The sequence below is a fragment of the Lactuca serriola genome, chromosome 4 (assembly GCF_051521515.1).
Source record: "Lactuca serriola cultivar US96UC23 chromosome 4, Lser_US96UC23_V15, whole genome shotgun sequence".
Lineage (NCBI taxonomy): Eukaryota > Viridiplantae > Streptophyta > Magnoliopsida > Asterales > Asteraceae > Lactuca > Lactuca serriola.
Genome location: NC_136411.1, coordinates 393,043,433 through 393,066,855, shown reverse-complemented (window position 1 = coordinate 393,066,855; position 23,423 = coordinate 393,043,433). Strand labels below are relative to the sequence as shown.

Sequence of the window (23,423 nt, the reverse complement as noted above, 5' to 3'; positions counted from 1 at the left end):
TGACAGTACTTGATATAGGATGTGGTTTTCATATTTGTTCTTATTTGCAGGGCCTAAGAAGAGATGTGGATGTGGAGCATAGGAAGATAAATTTGATCATGGGGAACAAAAGATCGTCGCCTATTACCAAGATCGGAGTTTACTCTTTAATGCTCAATAGTGGATTAGGATTAGATTTAAACGATTGTTGCTATTCTCCAGATATGGAAAGAAACGTCATTTCTTTTCATGGTTTATATAGACAAGGTTTTAGATATTCATTTGATAATGAAAAGGGTTCTATTAATGCTTATCTTAATGGTGTATTTTATTTTGAAGGATTGCCTTGTAATGGAATATATGAAACTGTGATGGTTGTAGATGATGTGTTGTGTATTCATTCATCCAATGGTTTGGATAAATCATGCTTGTGGCATTGTCATCTTGGACATGTCAACAATAAATGCATAGCCCAAATCCAAAAGGATAGAGTGTTGGAGCCATTCGACTTTATGGACGATGATGTGTGCGAGTCTTGTTTACTTGGAAATATGACCAAGTCACCCTTCAGTGGCACTTGTGAGAGGGTGAGGGTCTATTGGATCTCATACACACCGATGTGTGTGGGCCCTTTAGATCAACCACAAGGGATGTGAGTAGCTTCTACGTGACTTTTACCGATGATTATAGCAGATATGGGTATATCTACTTAATCAAGCACAAGTCAGAAACCTTTGAAAAGTTCAAAGTGTTTAAACAAGAAGTGGAGAATCAGTTGGGTAGGAAAGTACCTAAGTCTTGAATTCCACGACTATCTCAAGGAATGTGGAATCGTTTCGCAATTGACGCCACCTAGGACACCATAGTTGAACGGTGTGGCTGAGAGGCATAATCGAACTTTGTTGGACATGGTTCGTTCCATGATGAGTCATGCTTCATTACCTATCTCATTATGGGGTATACCTTACAGACTGTCGCCCATATCCTTAACTTAGTCCCTAAAAAGAAGGTTGCCAAAAACACCTCACGAGACGTGGACAGGGAAAGCTCCCACGTTGGCACATATCAAGGTTTGGGGTTGCGAGGTTTTCGTAAAACGAGAGACTCACAACAAGCTCGAACCTCGAAGTGAGCGGTGTATTTTCATCGGCTACCCTCAAAAGTCCTTTGGATATCTCTTCTATAGACCGAGTGTCAATATTGTCTTCGTTGCGAGGAGAGGGGTTTTCCGAGAGCGAGAACTCGTAAGCCAAGGGGATAGTGGGAGGTAAATCGATCTTGAAGAGATTCAAGAGTCGAGCGATGAAGGAACCTCTAACGCTGGCGCTCAACCCGAGGAGGAAACTCCGGTTGAACCGATTGACGAGTCCTTGCCTCTTAGACGTTCCGAAAGATTTAGGGTTCAACCCCAATTTTATAGTCTTTATATTACTACCGAAGGGGATACATTCATTAGTGATAGTACACTAGTGAATCTGGACGAACCTAGCAGCTATAAGGAAGTCATGGTAGGCCCAGAGTCTGAAAAGTGGAAAGAGGCGATGGACAACAAGATTCAGTCCATGTATGACAACCAAGTTTGGAATTTGGTTGACCATGTGCCCGGACGTAAGACGGTCGGGTGCAAGTGGATCTTCAAGAAGAAGACCAACATGGAGGGGAATGTGCACACATATAAGTCGCGATTGGTCATGAAGGGTTTCACCCAAACTCCCGGAGTTGACTATGATGAAATCGTCTCACTGGTTGCCAAGATAAAGTCTATTAAGGGTGATGCTGGCCATTGTTGCATTTCGTGACTATGAAATATGGCAGATGGATGTCAAAACAACTTTCCTTAATGGGAAGTTGGCTGAGGATGTTTACATGGCTCAGCCGGAGGGTTTTGTCAATGCGAAGAATCCCAATAGAGTATGCAAGAATGAGAAGTCCATTTATGGACTTAAGCAAGCATCTCGCAGATGGAATCTTTGTTTCGACGAGAAACTCAAAGAGTTTGGTTTTCTACGAAGCGAGGATGAATCATGTGTATATGTCAAAGCCAGGGAGAGTATAGTTAGCTTCCTCATATTGTATGTCGATGACATACTACTTATAGGAAACGACATCCCAACACTGCAGGAGGTTAAGTCCTGGCTCGGGAAGTGCTTCGCTATGGAGGACCTCGGAGAGGCTTCCTATATTTTGGGAATAAGGATAGTGTGAGACAAAAGTAAGAGACTAATAGGACTTAGTCAGAATACTTACTTGGACAAGGTACTAAAACGTTTTAGTATGGAGAATTCAAAGAAGGGGGAGTTACCGATCCAAAGTAATGTGAAGTTGAGTAAGACTCAAATTCCAAGTACCGAAGTCGAGATAGCATAAATGAGCTGAGTACCATACGCTTCCGTAGTTGGATCGATTATGTATGCTATGACTTGTACTCACCCTGATGTGGCCTTCGCTTTGAGCATGGTCAGTAGATATCAAGGGAACCCTGGCAAAGCACATTGGACCGCAATCAAGAATATTCTTAAGTACCTTCGGAGCACCAAGGAATGGTTTCTAGTCCTCGGTGGGAGTGATGACTTAAAGGTGCGAGGGTACAATGACGCTAGTTTTCAGACCGACAGGGATAACTACCGTTCGCAATCAGGATGGTCTTTACCCTTAATGGAGGAGCAGTGACTTGGAAAAGTTCCAAGCAAGAGACCGTAGTTGATTCAATGTGCGAATCAGAGTACATTGCAGCGAGCAAAGCGTCAAAGGAGGCAATATGGTTGAATAACTTCATTGGAGACCTTGGAGTTGTGCCACCCATAAAGGAGCCCATGGAAATTTTCTGTGATAATGAAGGAGCGGTTGCCTTGACCAAGGAACTAAGGGATCATGGCAGATCTCGATATATCGATAGTAAATATCACTTTATTCGACATCGGGTGGAAGAAGGACTCCTCGTAGTAAAGAGGGTATCTTCAGAGGACAACCCAGCATATCCGCTTACGAAGGGACTGAGTAAGGTTAAGCACTTACAGCACGCTAGGAGCATCGGGCTGAAGGACGATATTAGTTTAGATTAGATAGTTTGGAAACATGTAATAGATAAAATGTAATTAACATTTGATGATTAAATAAAAGAGTATTATTTATTAGTAATGTTAGTGTCTTATGTTAATTGTTTACCTATTGTTTCAATTCCATGTTTTGACTTCTCGAATAATAAGATTATTTGAACGATCCATAATCATTCATATGTTGGAAGTAGGTATGAATGAAGACTGTCATGAATTGGTGTGTAGATTGTCTAAAGTGTATTAGACATAGCAATAGTTTGCTACAATGTTCATAAGTTCTTATGAGTTTGATTTGAGCATTGGAATAAAACCATACTTGCTGGAATCACTTCATGGAATTTATCTCGAGTGATCGTAAGACGATAATATCATATGGTCTTAAAACCTAGATATATGGTTTATTGTTCGCTAATTGGTTATGCATTGATAATGCGTAAACGCATCAGTAACTTGATATTATAAAACGCTTTTTTGTGTATGATTTGATTAGTAAATAGTAAATGCATATAAGTCGAAGTTTATCTATTCCTTTTATTCTAAGAGGGTAAAAGCAATATCAGGGCCCCTCGATGATTTGGTTTGACTTATGTGTCGGGCCCAGTCAGGACTGAATTGATGTGTTCAATTAAGTTCTATGTCAAACAAATCAGAGATCGAGAAACAAACTGCTGGACAATAAGTATGACTATGTTCCATGTAATTGCCCGCACGATATCTAGAATGGAGGACTATACGATCCCTTATCTAAAGGACTGGTTACTGATAAGATCAGAGTTTGACAGTGTCATTGAGAGCTATGATTTCTACTCAGATTGTGCTTACATTTGTAGTTACTAGACTTATTCAAGTGGGAGACTGTTGGATTAGTGTCTAAGCCGTTAACTATATTCGGTAAGTACTTGACCCGGTTGTGCATGGTCATTTTGGGTTGCCTTCACCAAAGCAACTGATGGGTTTGAGCCATAATAACTTTCCTATGTGCACATGCTTTGTATCCAAGACTTTGAATCATAGATCTAGTGTAAACAAACAATTCATAACATATGAAATCAGATCTAGAAGAATACCTTGAGTTACTTGCTTGAGAAACTTCTTTTCCTTGGAGCTTAGAGTCACAATTGTCACTCCTCTAATGGCTTACAAACACCTACTAGCAAGAAGATGATTTGAGAGAGGGAGAGAGGTGAGAAATCGACTCTAGGGTTTCCTCAAACATAGAGTATCCGATTTTTCCAACCCTAAGGGTCGATTTAAACTATGAGCTCCTAGGGTTTCACCTTAAACCCTAATTGGATAACTTAGCCTCAAAGAAATCCAAAGATCCTTCTAGATAAGGCCTTGGATGATTTCTAAGATATCCATATCCTTAAAATCGTCCCTTCCCATATCCATAAGGATTCATAGCCCAAAACACAACTATCACACATTTGACAGTTTATGCCCCTTTATTCAATTAATCTCTTTCAGTCACCAAATTAATTCCTAATTAATTAATGACTTATATCAATCAAATAATATTATTATTACTTTAACATATTATTCTTATAATACATTAATAATAATAATATATCTTCTCTCTATAATAATCACCTTGTCAAGCTGCTATGGTGTAGGCAACCCAAAAGGACCATGCACAACCGGGTCAAGTACTTACCAAATATAGTTACAGCCTTAGACACTAATCCAACAGTCTCCCACTTGGATAAGTCTAGTAAATATAAATGCAAACACAATCCGATTAGCAATCGTAGCTCTCAAAGACGCTGTCAACTCTAATCTTATCAGTATCCTGTCCTTTAGATAAGGGATCGTACAGTCCTCTGTTTTGATATCGTGCAGATAATCTCATGAAACATTTTTCATACTTATTGTCTAGCAATTATTTTCTCGATCTTAGATTTATTTGACATAGAACTTAATTGAACACATCAATTCAGTCCTGACCGGGCCCGGCACATAAGTCAAATCAAATCATCGAGCGGCCGTGATATCGCTTTTACCCTCTTAGCATAAAGTAACAGATAAACTTCGACTTGTATGCATTTACTTATCCACTAATAAACTATACACAACAATGCGTTTTATAACATCAATTTACTGATGCGGTTTCGCATTATCAGTGCACAACCAATTAGTAAATAATAAACCATATATCTAGGTTTTAAGACCATATGAAATTATCGTCTTGCAATCACTTGTGGTACATTCCATAAGGTGATTCCAGCAAGCGCGGGTTTATTCCAACGATCAAAACTTGTTCATAAGCACTCATGAACATTGTAGCAAACCTTTGCTATGTCTAATACCATTTAAACAATCTACACACCAATTCATGACAATCTTCATTCATACCTACTTCCAACACATGAACGATTGTGGACTGTTTGAATAATTCGATTATTCTTAATAAACTCAATTATTCTGGAAGTCAAAACATGCAAAGTGAAACAATAGTTAAACAATTAACATAAGACAAAACTTTTATATAATACTCCTTTATTTAATCATCAAATGTCAATTACATTTATCTATTACAAGTTTCCAAACTATCTAATCTAAACTAATATCATCCTTCAGCCCAATACTCCTAGCATGCTGCAAGTGCTTAACCCTGCTTAGTCCCTTCGTAAGCGGATCTGTTGGGTTATCTTCTGATGATAACCTCTTAACCACGAGTTGTCCTTCTTCTACTCGATGTCTAATAAAGTGATATTTTTTGTCAATATGCCGAGATCTACCATGATCCATCGGTTCCTTGGTCAAGGCAACCGCTCCTTCATTATCACGGAAAATTTCCATAGGCTCCTTTATGGCAGACACAACTCCAAGGTCACCAATGAAGTTCTTCAACCATATCGCCTCCTTTGAAGCTTCGCTCACTGCAATATACTCTGATTCGCACGTTGAATCAGCTACAGTTTCTTGCTTGGAACTTTTCCATGTTACTGCTCCTCCATTAAGGGTAAAGACCAAGGCCGACAGCGAACGGTAGTTGTCCCTGTCAGTCTAGAAACTGGCGTCACTATACCCTCGCACCTTTAAGTCATCACTCCCTCCGAGGACTAGAAACCATTCCTTGGTCCTCCGAAGGTACTTAAGGATATTCTTAACCGCGATCCAATGAGCTCTGCCAGGGTTCCCTTGATATCTACTGACCATGCTCAAACCAAAGGCCACATGTGGGCGAGTACAAGTCATAGTGTACATGATCGAGCCAACTGCGGAACCGTAAGGTACTCGACTCATCTCAGCTACCTCGGCTTCAGTACTCGGACTTTGAGTCTGACTCAACTTGGCATTACTTTGTATCGGTAGTTCTCCCTTCTTCGAGTTTTCCATACTAAAACGTTTTAGTACTTTATCTACGTAAGTGTTCTGACTAAATCCTATTAGTCTCTTACTTCTTTCTCTCACAATTCTTATTCCCAAAATATAGGAAGCCTCTCCGAGGTCCTTCATAGCGAAACACTTCCCGAGCCAAGACTTAACTTCTTGCAAAGTCGGGATGTCGTTTCCCATGAGCAGTATGTCATCGACATACAAAACGAGGAAGCTAACTATACTCCCACTAGCTTTGACATATACACATGATTCATCTTCGCTTCGTACAAATCCAAACTCTTTGACTTTCTCATCAAAGCAAAGATTCCATCTGCGAGATGCTTGCTTAAGTCCATAAATGGACTTTTCAAGCTTGTACACTCTATTGGGATGCTTGGCATCGACAAAACCCTCTGGCTGAGCCATGTAAACATCCTCAGCCAACTCTCCATTAAGGAAATAGGTCTTGACATCCATTTGCAATATCTCATAATCATGAAATACAACAATGGCTAGCATCACCCTAATGGATTTTATCTTCGCAACTGGTGAGAATGTCTCATCATAATCAACTCCCGGAGTTTGAGTAAAGCCCTTCGCCACCAGTCGTGCCTTATACGTGTGCACATTCCCATCCACGTCGGTCTTCTTCTTGAAGATCCATTTGCACCCAACCATCTTACGTCCGGGCACATTGTCAACCAAATTCCAAACTTGGTTGTCATACATGGACTGAATCTCGCTGTCCATCGCCTCTTTCCATTTTGCAGACGCTGGGCCTGCCATGGCTCCTTATAGGTATTAGGTTCATCTAGATTTATTAGTGTACCATCACTAATATACGTGTCCCCTTCGGTAGTAATATGAAAACCATAAAACTGGGGTTGAACTCTAACTCTTTCGGAACGTCTAAGAGGTAAGGACTCGTCAATTAGTTCAACCGAAGTTTCCTCCTCGGGTTGAGCGCCAGGGGTAGAGGTTCCTTCATCACTCGACTCTTGAATCTCTTCAAGATCGATCTGTCTCCCACTGTCTCCTTGGCTTATGAGTTCTCGCTCTCGGAAAACCCCTCTCCTCGCAATGAAGACAACATTGTCACTCGGTCTATAGAAGAGATATCCAAAGGATCTCTGCGGGTAGCCGATGAAAATACATCGTTCACTATAAGGTTCGAGCTTGTCGTGAGTCTCTCGTCTTACGAAAACCTCACAGCCCCAAACCTTGATATGTGCCAACGAGGGAGATTTCCCTGTCCACATCTCGTGAGGTGTTTTAGCAACCTTCTTTGTAGGGACTCGGTTAAGGATATGTGCGACAGTCTCTAAGGCATACCCCCAGAATGAGATAGGTAGTGAAGCACGACTCATCATAGAACGGACCATGTTTAACAAGGTTCGATTACGCCTTTCTGCCACACCATTGAACTGCGGTGTCCTTGGTGGCGTCAATTGCGAAACTATTCCGCATTCCTTGAGATAGTCGTGGAATTCAAGACTTAGGTACTCTTCTCCTCGATCGGATCGAAGCATCTTGATTTTCCTGCCCAATTGATTCTCCACTTCATTTTTGAACTCTTTGAACTTTTCAAACGTTTCCGACTTGTGCTTGAATAAGTAAATATACCCATATCTACTATAATCATCGGTGAAAGTCACGTAGAAGCGGTTCCCATCCTTTGTGGTGGATCTAAAGGGCCCACATACATCGGTATGTATGAGATCCAATAAACCCTCACCCCTCTCACAAGTGCCAGTGAAGGGTGACTCGGTCATCTTTCCAAGTAAACAAGATTCACACGTGTCATCTTCCCTAAGGTCGAATGACTCCAACACTCCATCCTTTTGGAGTTGGGCTATGCGCTTCTTATTGACATGTCCAAGACGACAATGCCACAAGGATGCTTTATCCATACTATTAGAAGAATCCATACTCAACACATCATTTCCTAGGTTATCTACAACCATAACAATTTCATAAATTCCATTACAAGGCATTGCTTTTAAGTATAAAACACCATTTAGATAAGCATAAATAGAACCATTCTCATTATCAAATGAATATCTAAATCCGTGTCTAAATAAACCATGAAATGAAATGATGTTTCTTGCCATATCTGGCGAGTAGCAACAATTATTTAAATCTAAACCTAATCCATTACTAAGCACTAAAGAATACACTCCAATCTTGGTGAGAGGCGACGATCTTCTGTTTCCCATGATTAGATTTATTCTTCCAAGCTCCACATCCCTATTTCTTCCTAGTCCCTACAAATCAGAACAAATGTGGTAACCACATCCTGTATCAAGAACCCAAGAAATAGCATGAGATGAATCATTAGTTTTAATTGTGTATATACCTGCAAAAGATGGCTTGATCTTTCCATCCTTGATGGCTTGCAGATATTCCGGGCAACTTTTCTTCCAATGCCCTATTTTGTGGCAATGATGGCACTCTGCCTCCTTTGGGTTAGGGTTAGGCTTAACAGGATCAACCTTGGTCCCACTAGAAGAGGAACCATCTTGGGACTTTCCCTTGCGGTGGCTCTTTGACGGAGCCTTCCTCTTCTTGCCCCTTCCCTGCCCAATAGCCAAAACAGGAGCAGCGGATGGATTGGGAGTTGGTGCAACAGACTTGTCCTTTAGGTTGCTCTCAACAGTCCTTAGGAGCCCTTGGAGTTTGCTTAGGGTGACCTCTTCCTTGTTCATGTGGTAGGTCATCCTAAATTGGTTATAGCATGAGGGCAAGGAGTGAAGAACAACTTCGATGGCCAAATCCTCCCCAAAGTTTACATTTAACTTGCGAAGACGATTAACATATCTTTGCATCTTTTGCAAGTGCACCGTAAGAGATTCTCCACTTCCCATTTTCGCAGTGATCATATTCGTGATGATCTCATAGCACTCTTGCCCTGCGCTTTGGTGGTACCACTCCATTAAGTCTTGATGCATTTCATATGGATACATGTCCTCATAGGACTTTTGGATTTCTTGGTTCATTGTGGCTATCATGATGCAATGGACCTTCGTTGTATCAAATTCATGGGTCTCAAATACAGCCATCTCTTCGGGAGTAGCGATTTCTGGGTTGACCTTCTCGAGCATTTCGTCGAGGACATATTATTTGTCCTCGTAGTGTGCGATCGTGCAAATGTATCTTATCCACTCGCTAAAGTTCGATCCATCGAAAGTCACCTTTTGGCAAAGACTCATTAACGTGAATGAGTTAGCAGCAGCGTTGTTTGCGTTCGACATCTACAAATAGAAAGGACAAAGTTTGATTAGAATTGAACCCCTAATTAAACAACCAGAATAAAAAATTAGGGCTAGGACCCAACAACATTATTCACATATTAGAAAAGGGATGCCGTAATCCAACACGAAAATAATTTGGAGGTAAGTGAATGACGATTCACTAATTCTTCACCATGAAAACACAACCTTTAGTTTTAAATGCATTGAGAATTCCTAGATTTTCTTGGAGATTCATTGAACTCTTCAATGGCATGTTTAAATCTCGATATGCCCCTCTCGTTTGTGACTGGGATACCGAGGATCACAAAGTGGGTGTGAATAACCATGCTAATCTACACGGTGCCTTCATTGTTACAATCACCTATTCGATGTGCTGGTAAACCACACACGCTCCATCGAACAATGATAAACAATGAATCACCCTTGGCCACCTTTGCTTAGAACCAATTAGTGTGCCGGTAAACCACACACGCTCCACTAACTTCTTAGCAAGGGTGCAAAGTGTAATTTCATGGGATTACATCAATTCACTTTTGCCTAAAGTAACTAGGATTAGGAATTTGGAAAAACATGTAGTTACTTTATATTTTAACATTATACTTTTAATGAGAAGAGAGAGTTGCCCTATCCTACCCGTTCGGCTAATGACCCTCCACCAGTCAAGCAAGCGGTGGGTGTCAGTGTACACCCATTAAGCGCCATTTTATAGGCAGCAACCTTATACCCACCTTATTGATCGGTTTCGTGAATGAGGCCTACTAGTGGTAAGACTAACATTTTAATTATACTTATATATATTCATTAAACTTTTCATAATATAATAGTATAGGGTTGAATTTTAAACTTCTAAAACTCTAGGGGTTGAAAATTAAATTCTTCTAAATTAAACTTTTAATCACAAAATTCAAATCTCAAAACTTCGGGACAAATTTTGAACTTTTCAAAACTAAAGGGATCGAATAACAAATAATTCAAATAACTAATTTCATAATTATATATATTTGACCTAATCCAATTTTAGTCACTAGATAATTACCAAATAATTTTAAATAGTCCATATTTATCATATAAATAACCAATATTCAAAATATTTGAAATTATCTATTGTTATGTCAAGGATAATCATAAAATTAAGTCAAAATTCAGATTTTAACATAACAAAACAATTTAGGTATGAAATCCAAGACAAAACAGCAACAACATCCCGAAATATCCTCTGCCTGACGCTCGGACTCGCCGAGTCAGCTTTGGACTCGCCGAGTAGGGCTAACTCGTCGAGTCCAGACACTGACTCGCCGATTTGGGTCGAGCAGAGGCCAAGAAAAATGATTTTCAGGAAGCAAAACAGTTAAGCATCACATTCAATTGAATCCAATCAAGGCTCTGATACCACTGATGGGTTTGAGCCATAAGACCTCTCCTATGTGCACATGCAAACCCTAATGCTTGGATCTAGGTTTCTATAATTGAACATGCTTTGTATCCAAGACTTTGAATCATAGATCTAGTGTAAACGAACAATTCATAACATATGAAATCAGATCTAGAAGAATACCTTGAGTTACTTGCTTGAAAAACTTCTTTTCCTTGGAGCTTAGAGTCACAATTGTCACTCCTCTAATGGCTTACTGTTTAATCATAAAAGTGACCCTCTTGAACACAGGTACCGCAACCATCTCTCTGCCGCAATGGTTCAGCACCAGGAGTCACTTCTTCATCAGCAACCGCAATCAGTCTTTTGCTACCGCAGTCTACTTAACTAGATTACTTTATTTGTCTTTTATGTAATACACTCTATTATCCAGTATGCCTTGCACGGCTGCTTATAGAGTTGTAGTCTAGTATAGTTCAGAGTCTCTATAAATAGAGACTTATTCTGTTGTATTGAATACTCTCTCGATCACTGAGAACTTGCGACTTATTTTGAATACATTTCTCCAAGTTATCTTCTTCATTTCTCTATCTTTCTACTCTTCTTACTCTCAATTGTTACTGAAACATATCGGATTATAACCTCTCTCTAGAGCCAGTCTTTAAGACTTAATCACTAAGTTTGATCTTCCTTATTAACTCGGAGTGATTGCATTCCTTGTTACGAATCAGCTTAAGTGTATTCTTGATATAACAATTGTTGTCATTTCTATTTCTTTGCTTTCCGCAACTAACTCTCTAACTATCTAACTATATTATTTTTTAGCTTTTAGATCCTTTGAGATTAACTATTCCGCAATATACTTGTTCTAACTCTTGTTCAAGTGTGTCTCCAAGTTTTTCTCTCAACTATTGGTATCAGATTCAAAGTGGTTGCTTTTTGGATATCGGAACTCTGATTTTTCAAAAAGCCTTCTATACCACAAAAGCTCATTTCTTAAAAAAAACAACAAAAACAATCTCAATTGGCACAATCGTTATCTCTGAATGTCTCCAACAGTGTTAGTGGTTCTAACCGAGCTCCAATACTGGTAGCAAATGAATATCATCACTGGTCACAAAGAATGGAGAGGTACTTAACAAGACTGGGAAGAGATGTATGGCGATCCGTAGAAGAAGGACCAGACGTTCCAGTCCTTACACCAGTCCAAACTGACGGCGCTGCAACCAGGCTGGGAGGAGGTCAACCAGCCATGAGCCATCCCACCAAGGATGATCTCGATAAAATGGAAAATGATGTTGTTGCTTTCTATGAAATTCCCTACGGAGTTGCTCCAGACAACTTCGATATTATCATAAACTGTAAATCAGCAAAAGAGATCTGGGATGTTCTCAAGAACCTGTACGAAGGCTCAGAACAAGCACAAGACAAGAAGCTCACTACCGCACTCAACGATTTCAACAACTTCAAAGCTCAAGCTGGTGAGAGTTTGGAAGACTCCTTTAAAAGGTTCAACCTAATAGTCACTAAGTTATCCAATGCAAGCACCATCTGCAGTAACCATGAAACCAATATCCAGTTCCTTAATGGTTTAGGAAGACATTGGACTATGGCTAAGATGATAGTCCGAGGCGATAGGAAGATTCACTCTTTGTCACTCTACAAACTCTATGGAGAGCTTCAAGCACAAGAATCCACCGTACTCAAAAATTGTGCTGACTTTGGAGGACCACTTGCTCTCATAGCACAAGCTCCACCGCAGTCACCCTACTCTTCATCGTATGACACTCCACCGCAATCATACGAAGCGGATTCTGAGTATGATGATGAAGAATAATTTCAGAAGTCTATTGCTCTGGTTAGCCAACAGTTCAACTATATACCACCTCCTTCCTTCTGTAAGAATCAACAGTTCAACAAATCTCCATTCAACCGTAACTTCAGTTCTCAGAACAACCATTCTCGACATCCCAAAAGTTCTCATCCACCACCGCAATCTCAGATGAATCAACCAAAGGAGGTACCGCAGTCTCCTTATACCACTGACTCCGATACTCAATCAGAAGACAAGACTGATGTTGTAATTTGTCACAAATGCAACAAAGAAAATCACTTCGCAAGATATTGTAAGGCCAATGTAGTCAAAGACAGAGCATTCTACCTTAGAATGGCTCAAGAGCTGGAAGAAAAGGAAAAGGCAAGGGCATATGTGGCCCATGTCAAAAGAGACCATCAAGTTTGGTCATCCGGAGACGAAGAAGAGACCATCAGCAGTGTTAAAGGAAAAGGGGAAATCTGCATGCTGGCCACTACGAATGATGATGGGTCTACAATGCTGAACAAGAACTACTGCTACATGGCAAAGGATGGGACTCTAAGCATCATCGAATAGGTAAAACTCATGATCCAAACTTTAAATTATAGTATGCATGACTGTCAACCCTACATAGATGATCTTAATGAAACTTGTGTTGCCGTCCTTACAGACTATAACAAAGCCTTAGATGAGAAGAACATTGTGTCCCAAGAGATGTTCCATGTGAGAGGACGACTGGATAACAAAAGACTTAAGATGGCTATGTTAGAGAAGGATCTAGAGTTAGAAAAAGATGCTAGAATGTTAGGTGAAACCCAATTATAGATAGCTTTGAACCAGAGAGATTTGGCTCAGAGAGAAATTGTACGCTTAAATCTCTTAATTGAAAAATTGTTTAATGAAAGTGAGGCTATTGAAAATTTGGTAAACAATGCAACCGTGGACAATACATATAATTGGAGTTGGTCAAATGGATATCCTACCGCAATGGATTCCTCACCCCGGCTCAACAAAGACATATTGTATGTCCCTCCTAATACAGAATTTCATTTCCCTATCAATGACAAGACTTTTCCCGAAGATATCAAAAGTCACTTCGGTAGATTGCACAATTTAAGCAATAATTATGTCATTGAGGAAATTGTGCCTGAGGTTTCGGGTCACACATGTGATCAAATTCCTATCTGTGGAACCATTTATCCAAATTCTCAAAATTCATCCGTAATTGATGAAGAGATTGTTGTTGAGGGCCCCGAATTCTCAAAAGACTTTCCATCTCTATCCTCAAAGCACAGTGTCTCACACTGTAGTCAAATGTCCCACAAGTGTCCCACCGAAGTTCCATCTAAGACCTACTCTGCGGTAGTCAAGTCATCTCTACCACAGTCATCAGTTCAAGGAAACGCAACTCTTCAGCCAATATTTCATGAGTTACCCATAGAAAATTTTGAAGTAGTTCAATGCTCTCAAATCCCAGAAACCTCAAGTTCTGATGATTCAAGCCCACATTTTCAAAATCATTCAAAAAGTTCCAGGAAACCGCAGTTGAATAACAATGACTGCGGTTCACCAAAATCTTTGGCAAAAAAGGCTTTCAAAGAAGAAATTAGATCTCGAGGCACAAACAGACAAAGTTTTTCGAAAAATAAGAGACATGTCCGAATTCCAAAATCTAAGAGTCCAGAAAAATTTGTTTTCTCAAACTACATTTCAAAAAACTCTTCTTTCATGAAAACAAGCAAAAAGGAAAGTCCAGTTTCAAAAGTCATTCTTACTACTTTTGACACAACCCAAAAAGGTGTCAAGTCTTTTAGAAACTACGTTTTTCAAGTCTATTTCTCAAATGACCCTAATTGGAAAGGAATTTTACCCACTCCAACACTTTTAAAATCACGTCAAACTTTCAACAAATGGAAAGGTATCTTACCAAATCCACCTAAAGGGACTCAAAGATTTACACGTGCTAAACCTCGTTCAAAACAAACTTTTCAGAAACCAGACAACACGCATGTCAGAAGTTACCCACCTCAGACCGGTACCAAGTCCAATTCATTCTATAAACCGCTGACCAAGCAAAGTGTCAGATTCAATGACAAAATCTCTTTTTGTAAATGTCAGTGTAGTTGTCAAAAGGTTTTATCTCTTGTCAAATCGAATCAAAGTCAGAAACATCGTATTTTTTCAAAATCTCACAACAATCCAAATCTGAACAAACACCCAGGACTAGGTCTAAAAGTTGACAAGAGACCTGTCCATGCAACCTCGGACTATGCATCATTCAGAAATACATCAATTGTCCCTGGCTCCAAACTTGTTTGGATGCCTAAACTAACTGTGTAATTCTCAGGCTTTGTGCAAGGAGGAACAAGAAGAAGAATGGTTAATTGATAGTGCCTGCTCCTTGCACATGACCGGAAGGTTAGAGTACCTTCGGGATTTCAGGCCTATATGCAATGGTGGAAATGTCACGTTTGGAAACAATGAAAACGGTGTCATCCGAGGTTACGGTGTTCTCACTATGGGGAACTTTTCCATTCAGAAGGTTGCTCATGTAGAAAGCCTTAAACACAATCTCATCAGTGTTGGCCAACTATGTAAAGCAGGACATCGTGTTGAATTTGATGATTAGTTTTGTTATGTAATGACAAGTGATAGGATCTCATGTCTGATCAAATCTCGATCTGAAGGTACCATGTATCCTTTGGATGTCTCTCTCATCATTGGCAGACCGTAGTTGTGTTTCCTGTCCAAAGCTGTATCCGAAGTCAGCTGGCTATGGCACCGCAAGCTAGCTCATCTCAACTTCTGGTACATCAACAACCTGGTCACTGGAGAACTAGTATGCGGTCTCCTTATTCTCAAAATAAGCAACGATACTCTCTGTCCAGCTTGTGAATGCGGCAAACAATCAAAAGCAAGTCACCCTCTTATAATGGACTCCTCTATTTCTGAACCACTAGAGCTGTTACACATTGATCTCTGCGGTCCCTCAACCGTAGCCAGTCTCCACCACAAAAAGTATATACTGGTTATTGTTGATGACTATACACGCTTCACATGGGTCTTCTTTCTTAGACTCAAATCAGAGACACCGCAGATCTTCATCAACTTCATCAAAGAAATCAAACTTCAGATCAAGCTTCCAGTTAGACGCATCCACAGTGATAATGGAACCGAGTTCACTAAACATCTTCTCAACATTTTCTTGGTTTCCAAAGGCATCTCTCACAACTTCTCAGCACCCTATACACCACAACAAAATGTTGTAGTAGAAAGAAGGAACCGCACACAAGTAGAAGCAGCCAGATCCATGATTAACTTAGCCCAACTTCCTCTCTACTTTTGGGCTGAATCAGTAGCAACCGCATGCTTTGTTCAAAACCGAAGTATCTTGTGCAAACGCCTCAATAAAACACCATATGAGGGTCTTAACAACCGCAAGCCAAATGTTCGCTTCTTTCATATTTTTGGATGTAGATGCTTCGTGATCAACAATAGAGACCAACTCAACAAGTTTGCACCAAAGTCTGACGAAGGCATCTTCCTTGGTTATACCACTAACAAGGTTGCTTATCGAGTGCTCATCAGACGTACAAGGCTGATCATTGAAAGCTTTGATGTGAAATTTGATGATTCTCACATCTATGACGCCCCTCCGTCCACAGAAACCACCGCAATCATGGAATGTGACATTCCTGTCTCTTCAGGATCCTTAAATCTAGTTCAAGTCAATTATGACGATCTTTTCGATCCTGTTGAAACGGCGAAACTATCTAAAGTTATTGTGTCACCCATAGCTCAACAACAACATGCTGATGTTTCTGGACCATCTCTATCTGAAGTAGTATCTCTCAATACTTCCACCTCTCCGGTTGAGGGGGGGAAGCTCTACTTCGGATCTAGCCGCAACCATTGATGTTCCAGTACTTGATGTTGTTCAAATTCATGCCCGCAGAAAAGAATTACCATCAAACGCATCTTCGGATTCGGACGATGAACTCATAGAGAATATTGACACTAGAACCGATCCAAGGATTGTCACTCTCCCATCTGCAGTCCAGGGGGAACCTTCTCAGGTTCCAGAGGAACTCCCATCCACAACCTAGGGGGAACCTCTCCCGGCTACTCAAGAAAATTCTGCTCCAATAGATCAAGATGATTCAGCAGGATGTTCTCAAATCCAGGGGGAACTGCCATCTCCAACTGCAGATTCCTCTGACATCCAAGATATCCCTTCTACCGCAGCTGCTGATCATCTGTTGCCACATCTTCATGTATGGACGAAAGACCACCCACTAGGTCAAATCATCGGCAACCCATCACTCGATCTTCCAAGGATTTATCTGATCATTGTCACTATGCAGCATTTATGTACACAGTCGAGCCTCGATCTATCAAAGAAGCCTTATTGGAACCAGATTGGATTTCTGCAATGCAAGAAGAACTAGAAGAATTTGAAAGAAACAAAGTGTGGCAACTTGTTCCCATCCCACAAGGTCATACTATTGTTGGTACAAGATGGGTTTTCAAGAACAAGCTAGATGAATCTGGTGCATTCATCAGGAATAAGGCAAGGCTAGTTGCTAAAGGTTATAGCCAACTGGAAGGCATTGACTACGATGAAACGTATGCTCCGGTAGCACGCATGGAAGCCATCCAGATCTTTCTAGCATACGCAGCCCACAAAAACGTCAAGGTACACCAGATGGATGTTAAAAGTGCCTTTCTCAATGGGGAACTTAAAGAAGAGGTTTATCTTCAGCAACCTCCAGGATTTGAAAATGTTGAGTTCCCAGACCATTGCTACAAGCTTAAAAAAGCAGTCTACAGTTTGAAACAAGCCCCAAGAGCTTGGTATGAGACACTCTCTGAATTCCTCGTCTCATCCGGGTACAAGAGAGGAGTGATTGATCCCACACCATTCAGAAAAGCAAATGGTGACCACCTTATGATGGTACAAATATATGTGTATGATATCATCTTCGGTTCGACTGATCAAGGCATGGTCGATGAATTTGCTAAGCTCATGACCAACAAGTTCAAAATGAGCATGAATAGAGAGATTAACTTCTTTCTAGGTCTTCAAGTAAAACAAGTACCGCAAGGCATATTCATTCATCAAGAGAAATACACCACTAAACTATTGAAGAAATACTCAATGGACAACTGTTCATCTGCTAAGGTCCCCATGGCCTTCGGTTATAAGATCTCTGCTGATCCCTCAGGCGAATCTATGGATCACAAGACTTATAGAGGCATCATAGGCTCTTTGATGTACCTCACCTCAAGCAGACCAGAAATTGTTTTTGCAACTGGTGTTTGTGCAAGGTATCAGGCTGACCCAAAAGCATCTCATCTGACCGCAGTCAAACAGATTCTACGGTACCTGAAAGGAAGCAAATCTCTTGGTCTATGGTACCCCTCAGGCAATGACTTCAGCCTACAAGCCTTCACGGATGCGGATCATGCCGGATGCAAGCTCGATCGAAAAATCACTTCAGGTGGATGTCAATTTCTAGGTGAACGTCTCGTCAGCTGGTCTTCAACGAAACAAAGTTGTGTCTCTCTATCAACTGCAGAAGCCGAGTATGTGGCCGCAGCCATCTGTTGCTCTCAAGTCCTTTGGATGAAAACTCAACTAATGGACTACGGGTATAGAATGTTGTGGATACCGATATATTGTGACTCTGAAAGTGCTATTGCTATCTCTCACAATCCGATTCAGCACTCAAAGACCAAACATATTGAACTACGGTATCATTTCATCAAAGACCACATCTTGAAAGGTAACATTGAACTCATCTTTGTCCCTTCTCATGAAGAGATTGCTGATGTGTTCACAAAAGCGCTCGACTTCTCAAAACTCAACACTTTCCTGCAAATGCTAGGGATGATGAATCTAGACCCGCAATTCTTTTTTAATTGTTAGCTACGGCATACCATTCTTGGTCTACGTTGCGGTTCTAACTGAGAATTACATATGATAGATGGTTTTGGTACCACAGTCTAGGTACCGCAACCATATGTCATACGTATCTCTCATGGATCCTAATGGTCTGTTATTACTAATTTTTGTACAATTGTTTTCCTCTCAGTTCCTCACTGCAGTCTTTCCTTTGTTCATCCGCGATGACGACTCTCAACCGCAATGCATTCTCATCCGCTATGAAGATTCTCAACCGCAATGACGTTTCCATCCGCGACCATCATGATAATTTCCCAACTGTTTCATCAACTCTCGAATCTTTGTGTGCTATTTAATGATCCTTCATTAAATAAAATAAAACATTCCCTTTATAAATTGTCACATTCTCTTTCTGAATAATCCCCGCGTCAGACCTATTTTAGGGACGATGACAAAAAGAACGATTTTCTAATAAACTCATCCTTAATTTGTCCTTTCCTCTCCCTACCATGTCCCATCCGTTACAACTTTCTCTCTCATCACCCCACGATTACCTGACGTATTGACATGCGTCTGACCTTACATTAAATGCAAACCCACTTTTGGAAATCTCCCAAAATCTTTTTAAACCCGTTTTAATTTTGTGTGGCTGAGATTTAATCCAAAAAATCATAGATTCCCCCCCAAAAACCCCAATCAACGTTTTACCCTCTTCTACCTTTTTACCCCCTTTATAAACCAATCTTCTTCCCCAATAATACTTTACACTTTCTGATTATCAACTGTTCTCTCTCAACCTTCAAAACCCCCATAACTCTCAAGAACTCAGTTTTTTCTTCTCTCACAATGGTGAAATCAGGTGCATCTAAGAAGCAATCCAAGGCTTCAGGTTCTATGAATCCAACTGGTTCCGACTCTCCAACAATAGCTTCAAGCAATTTCAAAGCAATTTTTGAAGACCACCCCTCATACAATGCCCCAACCAAGCTTATGATAAAGTTTCTCAAGAACCATATTCTGTTTGGCCCATTCGATGCTTTTACAGACATCTTTCTAGTTTCAACACTCTTCTAATGTGCTTTTTCTGTATATCGTCCATTGGAGAACCCCCAAGAAGTGCATCTCAATCTCATCAATGATTCTTTGGTCATCTTGACCAAAGAGAAATTATTATCCGCCATTAATCTTCTGATTCACCTCTCCATCAAGATTTTCTCACCATCAATGTCTGACGTCACAACCGCACTTTACCAGATGGGTTATCAGAAACCAATCCGAGGGATTAGTGAGTTTAAAAAGAACCAACTACCTGCGGTTTGGCGGTTTGTGTGCCACTTCGTCATCCGCTGTCTATCCGGCAGAACCGGAGGCATCGACAACATGGGATTGAAGCTGCTAGAACTGGTGTGGAGCATCTATACAGGCCACGATGTCAACTATGGGAAGCTTCTTTGGGACGATTTCCTCCAATATATCTCTAAAGAGCACCCAAGGGAGAACCCAACAGAGCTCACATTTGCTCGGTTCTGGTCTCTATGCATCTCAGACTTGCATGCGGAAGCAGGCATTAAAATGGGCAATGACATCAACTTCTTTGTCACTAAGGATCTAAAAAGGTACAACCCTTCTTCCGACCAAACTTTATTTGGACCGATCCGCAGGATTCCCACCCATATTCTTACTTTTCTTGGTCTTGAGACTACTGATGTCTCAGACCACATTAAGGCTACGGAGGGTATTGCCCCATACCCTTCTACCCCGCCTCTTCCATCTGCAGCCATTATCCCTGAGGGTACCGCAGTCCCCTCTGCCACTACACTATCCAACCTTTCTCAAAGAAGAAAGAAGTTGGCATCCAAGAAGAAACAAAGCACACATAAGAAGGATGCTCCAAAACAAACCGCACCCTCCAAGAAACGCAAGACAAAACCTCCCCCAACCGTATCTAGCACTGATTCAGTTGAGGATAGGCAACCTATCTCTATCCTCAAGAAAAGGAAAACAACTGAAACCTCTAGCCATATGTGTGACCGGACAGATGTTGAAGCCTCTCAAAAGGCTCTGGTAGTCCTTGGGGTGGTCGCACACCCATTCGATACCTCTATCTTTTTCGATTCAAACTCAGAAAGTGAGTCTGATTCTCCTCTACGTGGAGAGTCCCCCCCCCCCCCCCAGTGAACTCCCAAGAGGATGACAGTGGTTCACGCCCTAAGGTCTCCAGGGCTTCCCGACTGTATTTCTTTACTCCAGAGGAGTTGCGCTCCATCCTTCTTTCTGTTACCCAAACACTACAAACACCTTCCCACCCGCAGGGCACTTCTTTCGCCCATGCCAGAACTGGGCCAGGGCCAGACTTGACCACGGGTCAAGGAGACCAAAAAAGCCCAGGAAATCCTACTCTGCTTTCATCTTTCACAGGTGGCTTAGGCATAGTGAGCACAAATGTGCAAGGATCCGTGGACCCGAAGGACACTTCCGTGCGATTTGAAGGATTTAATGGAGATAACTTAAATGACTCCTGGTTAAAGTACAATCCAGTAACCAAGTCGGATAAAAAAAAGTATGTTGCATTCAAGAGGGATTTCCAATCCCGCAAGGAGCAACAAATCAAGCAGCAGTAATAGAAAAAACAGGAGATCCAATATGTGGCTAGGTATTGGGCAAATGCCATCAGCAATGCCAACACCGTAGCCATAATTCAAAAGGTTCAAAACTAGATGGATCAGATGGCAGAAACTATGTTGAAAGCTTAAGCTTCAGGTGCAGCCGCAGGTACCTCCAAAGTTCCTCCTACTCCAACTCCTGTTCCATCTCCCACTCCTACAGTCAACCCATCACAAGACGAAGGGCATGCGATCGAACTCAGCTCAGCTCCTACCTTCGGTCTTAATGATGAAGACATCCAAGAGGTCAACAAACCGAACCCTTCAGACGACGACCTAATGATGTTTGAAGAAAAAGAGGAGTCCAATGGTTCTCAGCATTCAACTTCCAAGGCTAAAGAGAAGAAGAAGAAGAAGACGAAGAAAAATGTTGTCACCCGGAAGGAGTTCATGAGCCTTCAAGACAAAGTAGATCAAATCTTGGCTGCAGTTAAACCTACTCAACCTCAACCTAAAGACACTCCAGGATCGCAGTCATTGATTGAAAGAATTGAACGACTAGAGACAAGGGAGCGTATGGATACTCAACGCATCTCTCTCAAAGTAGAGATGGGGATCCAGTCCCTTGACAACAACCGCAAGGCTGACCATAAGGAATTCATGGCTGCAGCGGAACGCCTCATTACTGAGGTGACCACAATCAAAAAGGATCTTCAAGTAGCCATCGCGGATCAAGCTGCTCAGTCTCAGAAAGTGATCGATGAGACTCATACTGTTTATGAGTCCACTATCTCTGTTCTTCACGCAACCATCAACAGAATGTAGAAATCCCTTACCTCCAACTTCCATGGCCCTGAGATCCTCCAGCTTACCAAAGAAATACACAAGCTGCTCTTCAACTCCTCTGCTCCAAACAATTCCCAATTGGCAGAGACTATCAAAGCTCAGTTTCAAGAAGTCTGTGCCAAGGTGGATGAACTTAAGCAATGGCTTGAGGAAGCACCTCCGTTGCATCTCTCAAGAGGGGGAAGTGAAGATGAAGAAGTACACCACTCTGATACTTCAATTCATCAGAGTCCCCCCATCATCACTGAGAAAATCCCCACACTGCAGCCCTCACCACCACCATCTCCACATACCCCATCTCCCCACACTTCACCTCCAAAAGACACTCCCAAAAAGCCTGAGACTCCTCCTCACTTCAAAAATCTTGAGGAGAACATGTCATCCACAAGCTCCACAAACTCCCCTGCCACAGCCCAAAGAATGCATGATTGGAAGGCGGCTAAGCTTGTTGAAGTTATCTGGAGAGAATGCGGATTCGACACTATGATAGATGAGTCCTTGATTAACTCATGGGTCAATCCGCACCGAAGGCTATTGGATGAAGACTACACCCCGCACCTCACATATGCTGAACCCCCTGCTGATGGATATTGGGATATTCCAATTTCTCCCAATGCCAAATACTTTGCAGTATTTGAGCCATTTGACTACAGCCTTCCTGCTCGCAAACGACAGCCAATGGAGTTAGAAAGACTTAACCGATTTTATGCTAAGCATGGCTCCTCCATTGAGAATATATGGTCTAACGATAGACCATCCGCAGTCAAGAACTACAAGATGCGGAAGTTCATGAAGGCTGATTTCATCCAGTATACCCTCACCAGAAGGGAGCATGACTACATCCGCACCCATGCAGACTTCCCATGCATGAATCCGGAAGAAATCTTCCTTATTGCCAGGGTATTCCAGAACAAGGTAGAAAAGCACCCTAAAATGCAAATAGCACTTGAAAATGCCAACTCTTTTCTGAGGGATACAGTCTGTTACTTTGCCAAGATAGATGTGGATATCTACCCCACCATCATCAAGAAGTTTGATCTCCTACCACTTGAACCTATGCCAATTCCAACCGAAGGCTTCGAAGAAAGATCACTAGGCGCAACAAACTTTCCTGAACTTGGAATCATATTCAAACGGAAGACTGACAACGTCAAATACTTCATTCCGATGAATGCCATGCACCGCCTGCCCAAGAAAAAACTTGACATCTGCCGGACCGCAGTTGAAAAATCAAAGCATACTACTGCAGAAGTCAAGTTTGAAATTTCAGGAAG

General features: G+C 41.3%; 1 protein-coding gene across 1 annotated transcript; it reads left to right on the top strand.

Moving 5' to 3' along the window:
- Positions 1–18,028: 18,028 nt before the first annotated feature.
- Positions 18,029–19,056, top strand: LOC145099877 (secreted RxLR effector protein 161-like). Its single transcript, XM_079037380.1, has 2 exons — positions 18,029–18,549; positions 18,891–19,056. Exons 1-2 carry the CDS (start codon positions 18,029–18,031, stop codon positions 19,054–19,056), a joined length of 687 nt encoding a protein of 228 aa, XP_078893506.1.
- The last annotated feature ends 4,367 nt before the right edge of the window (positions 19,057–23,423 follow it).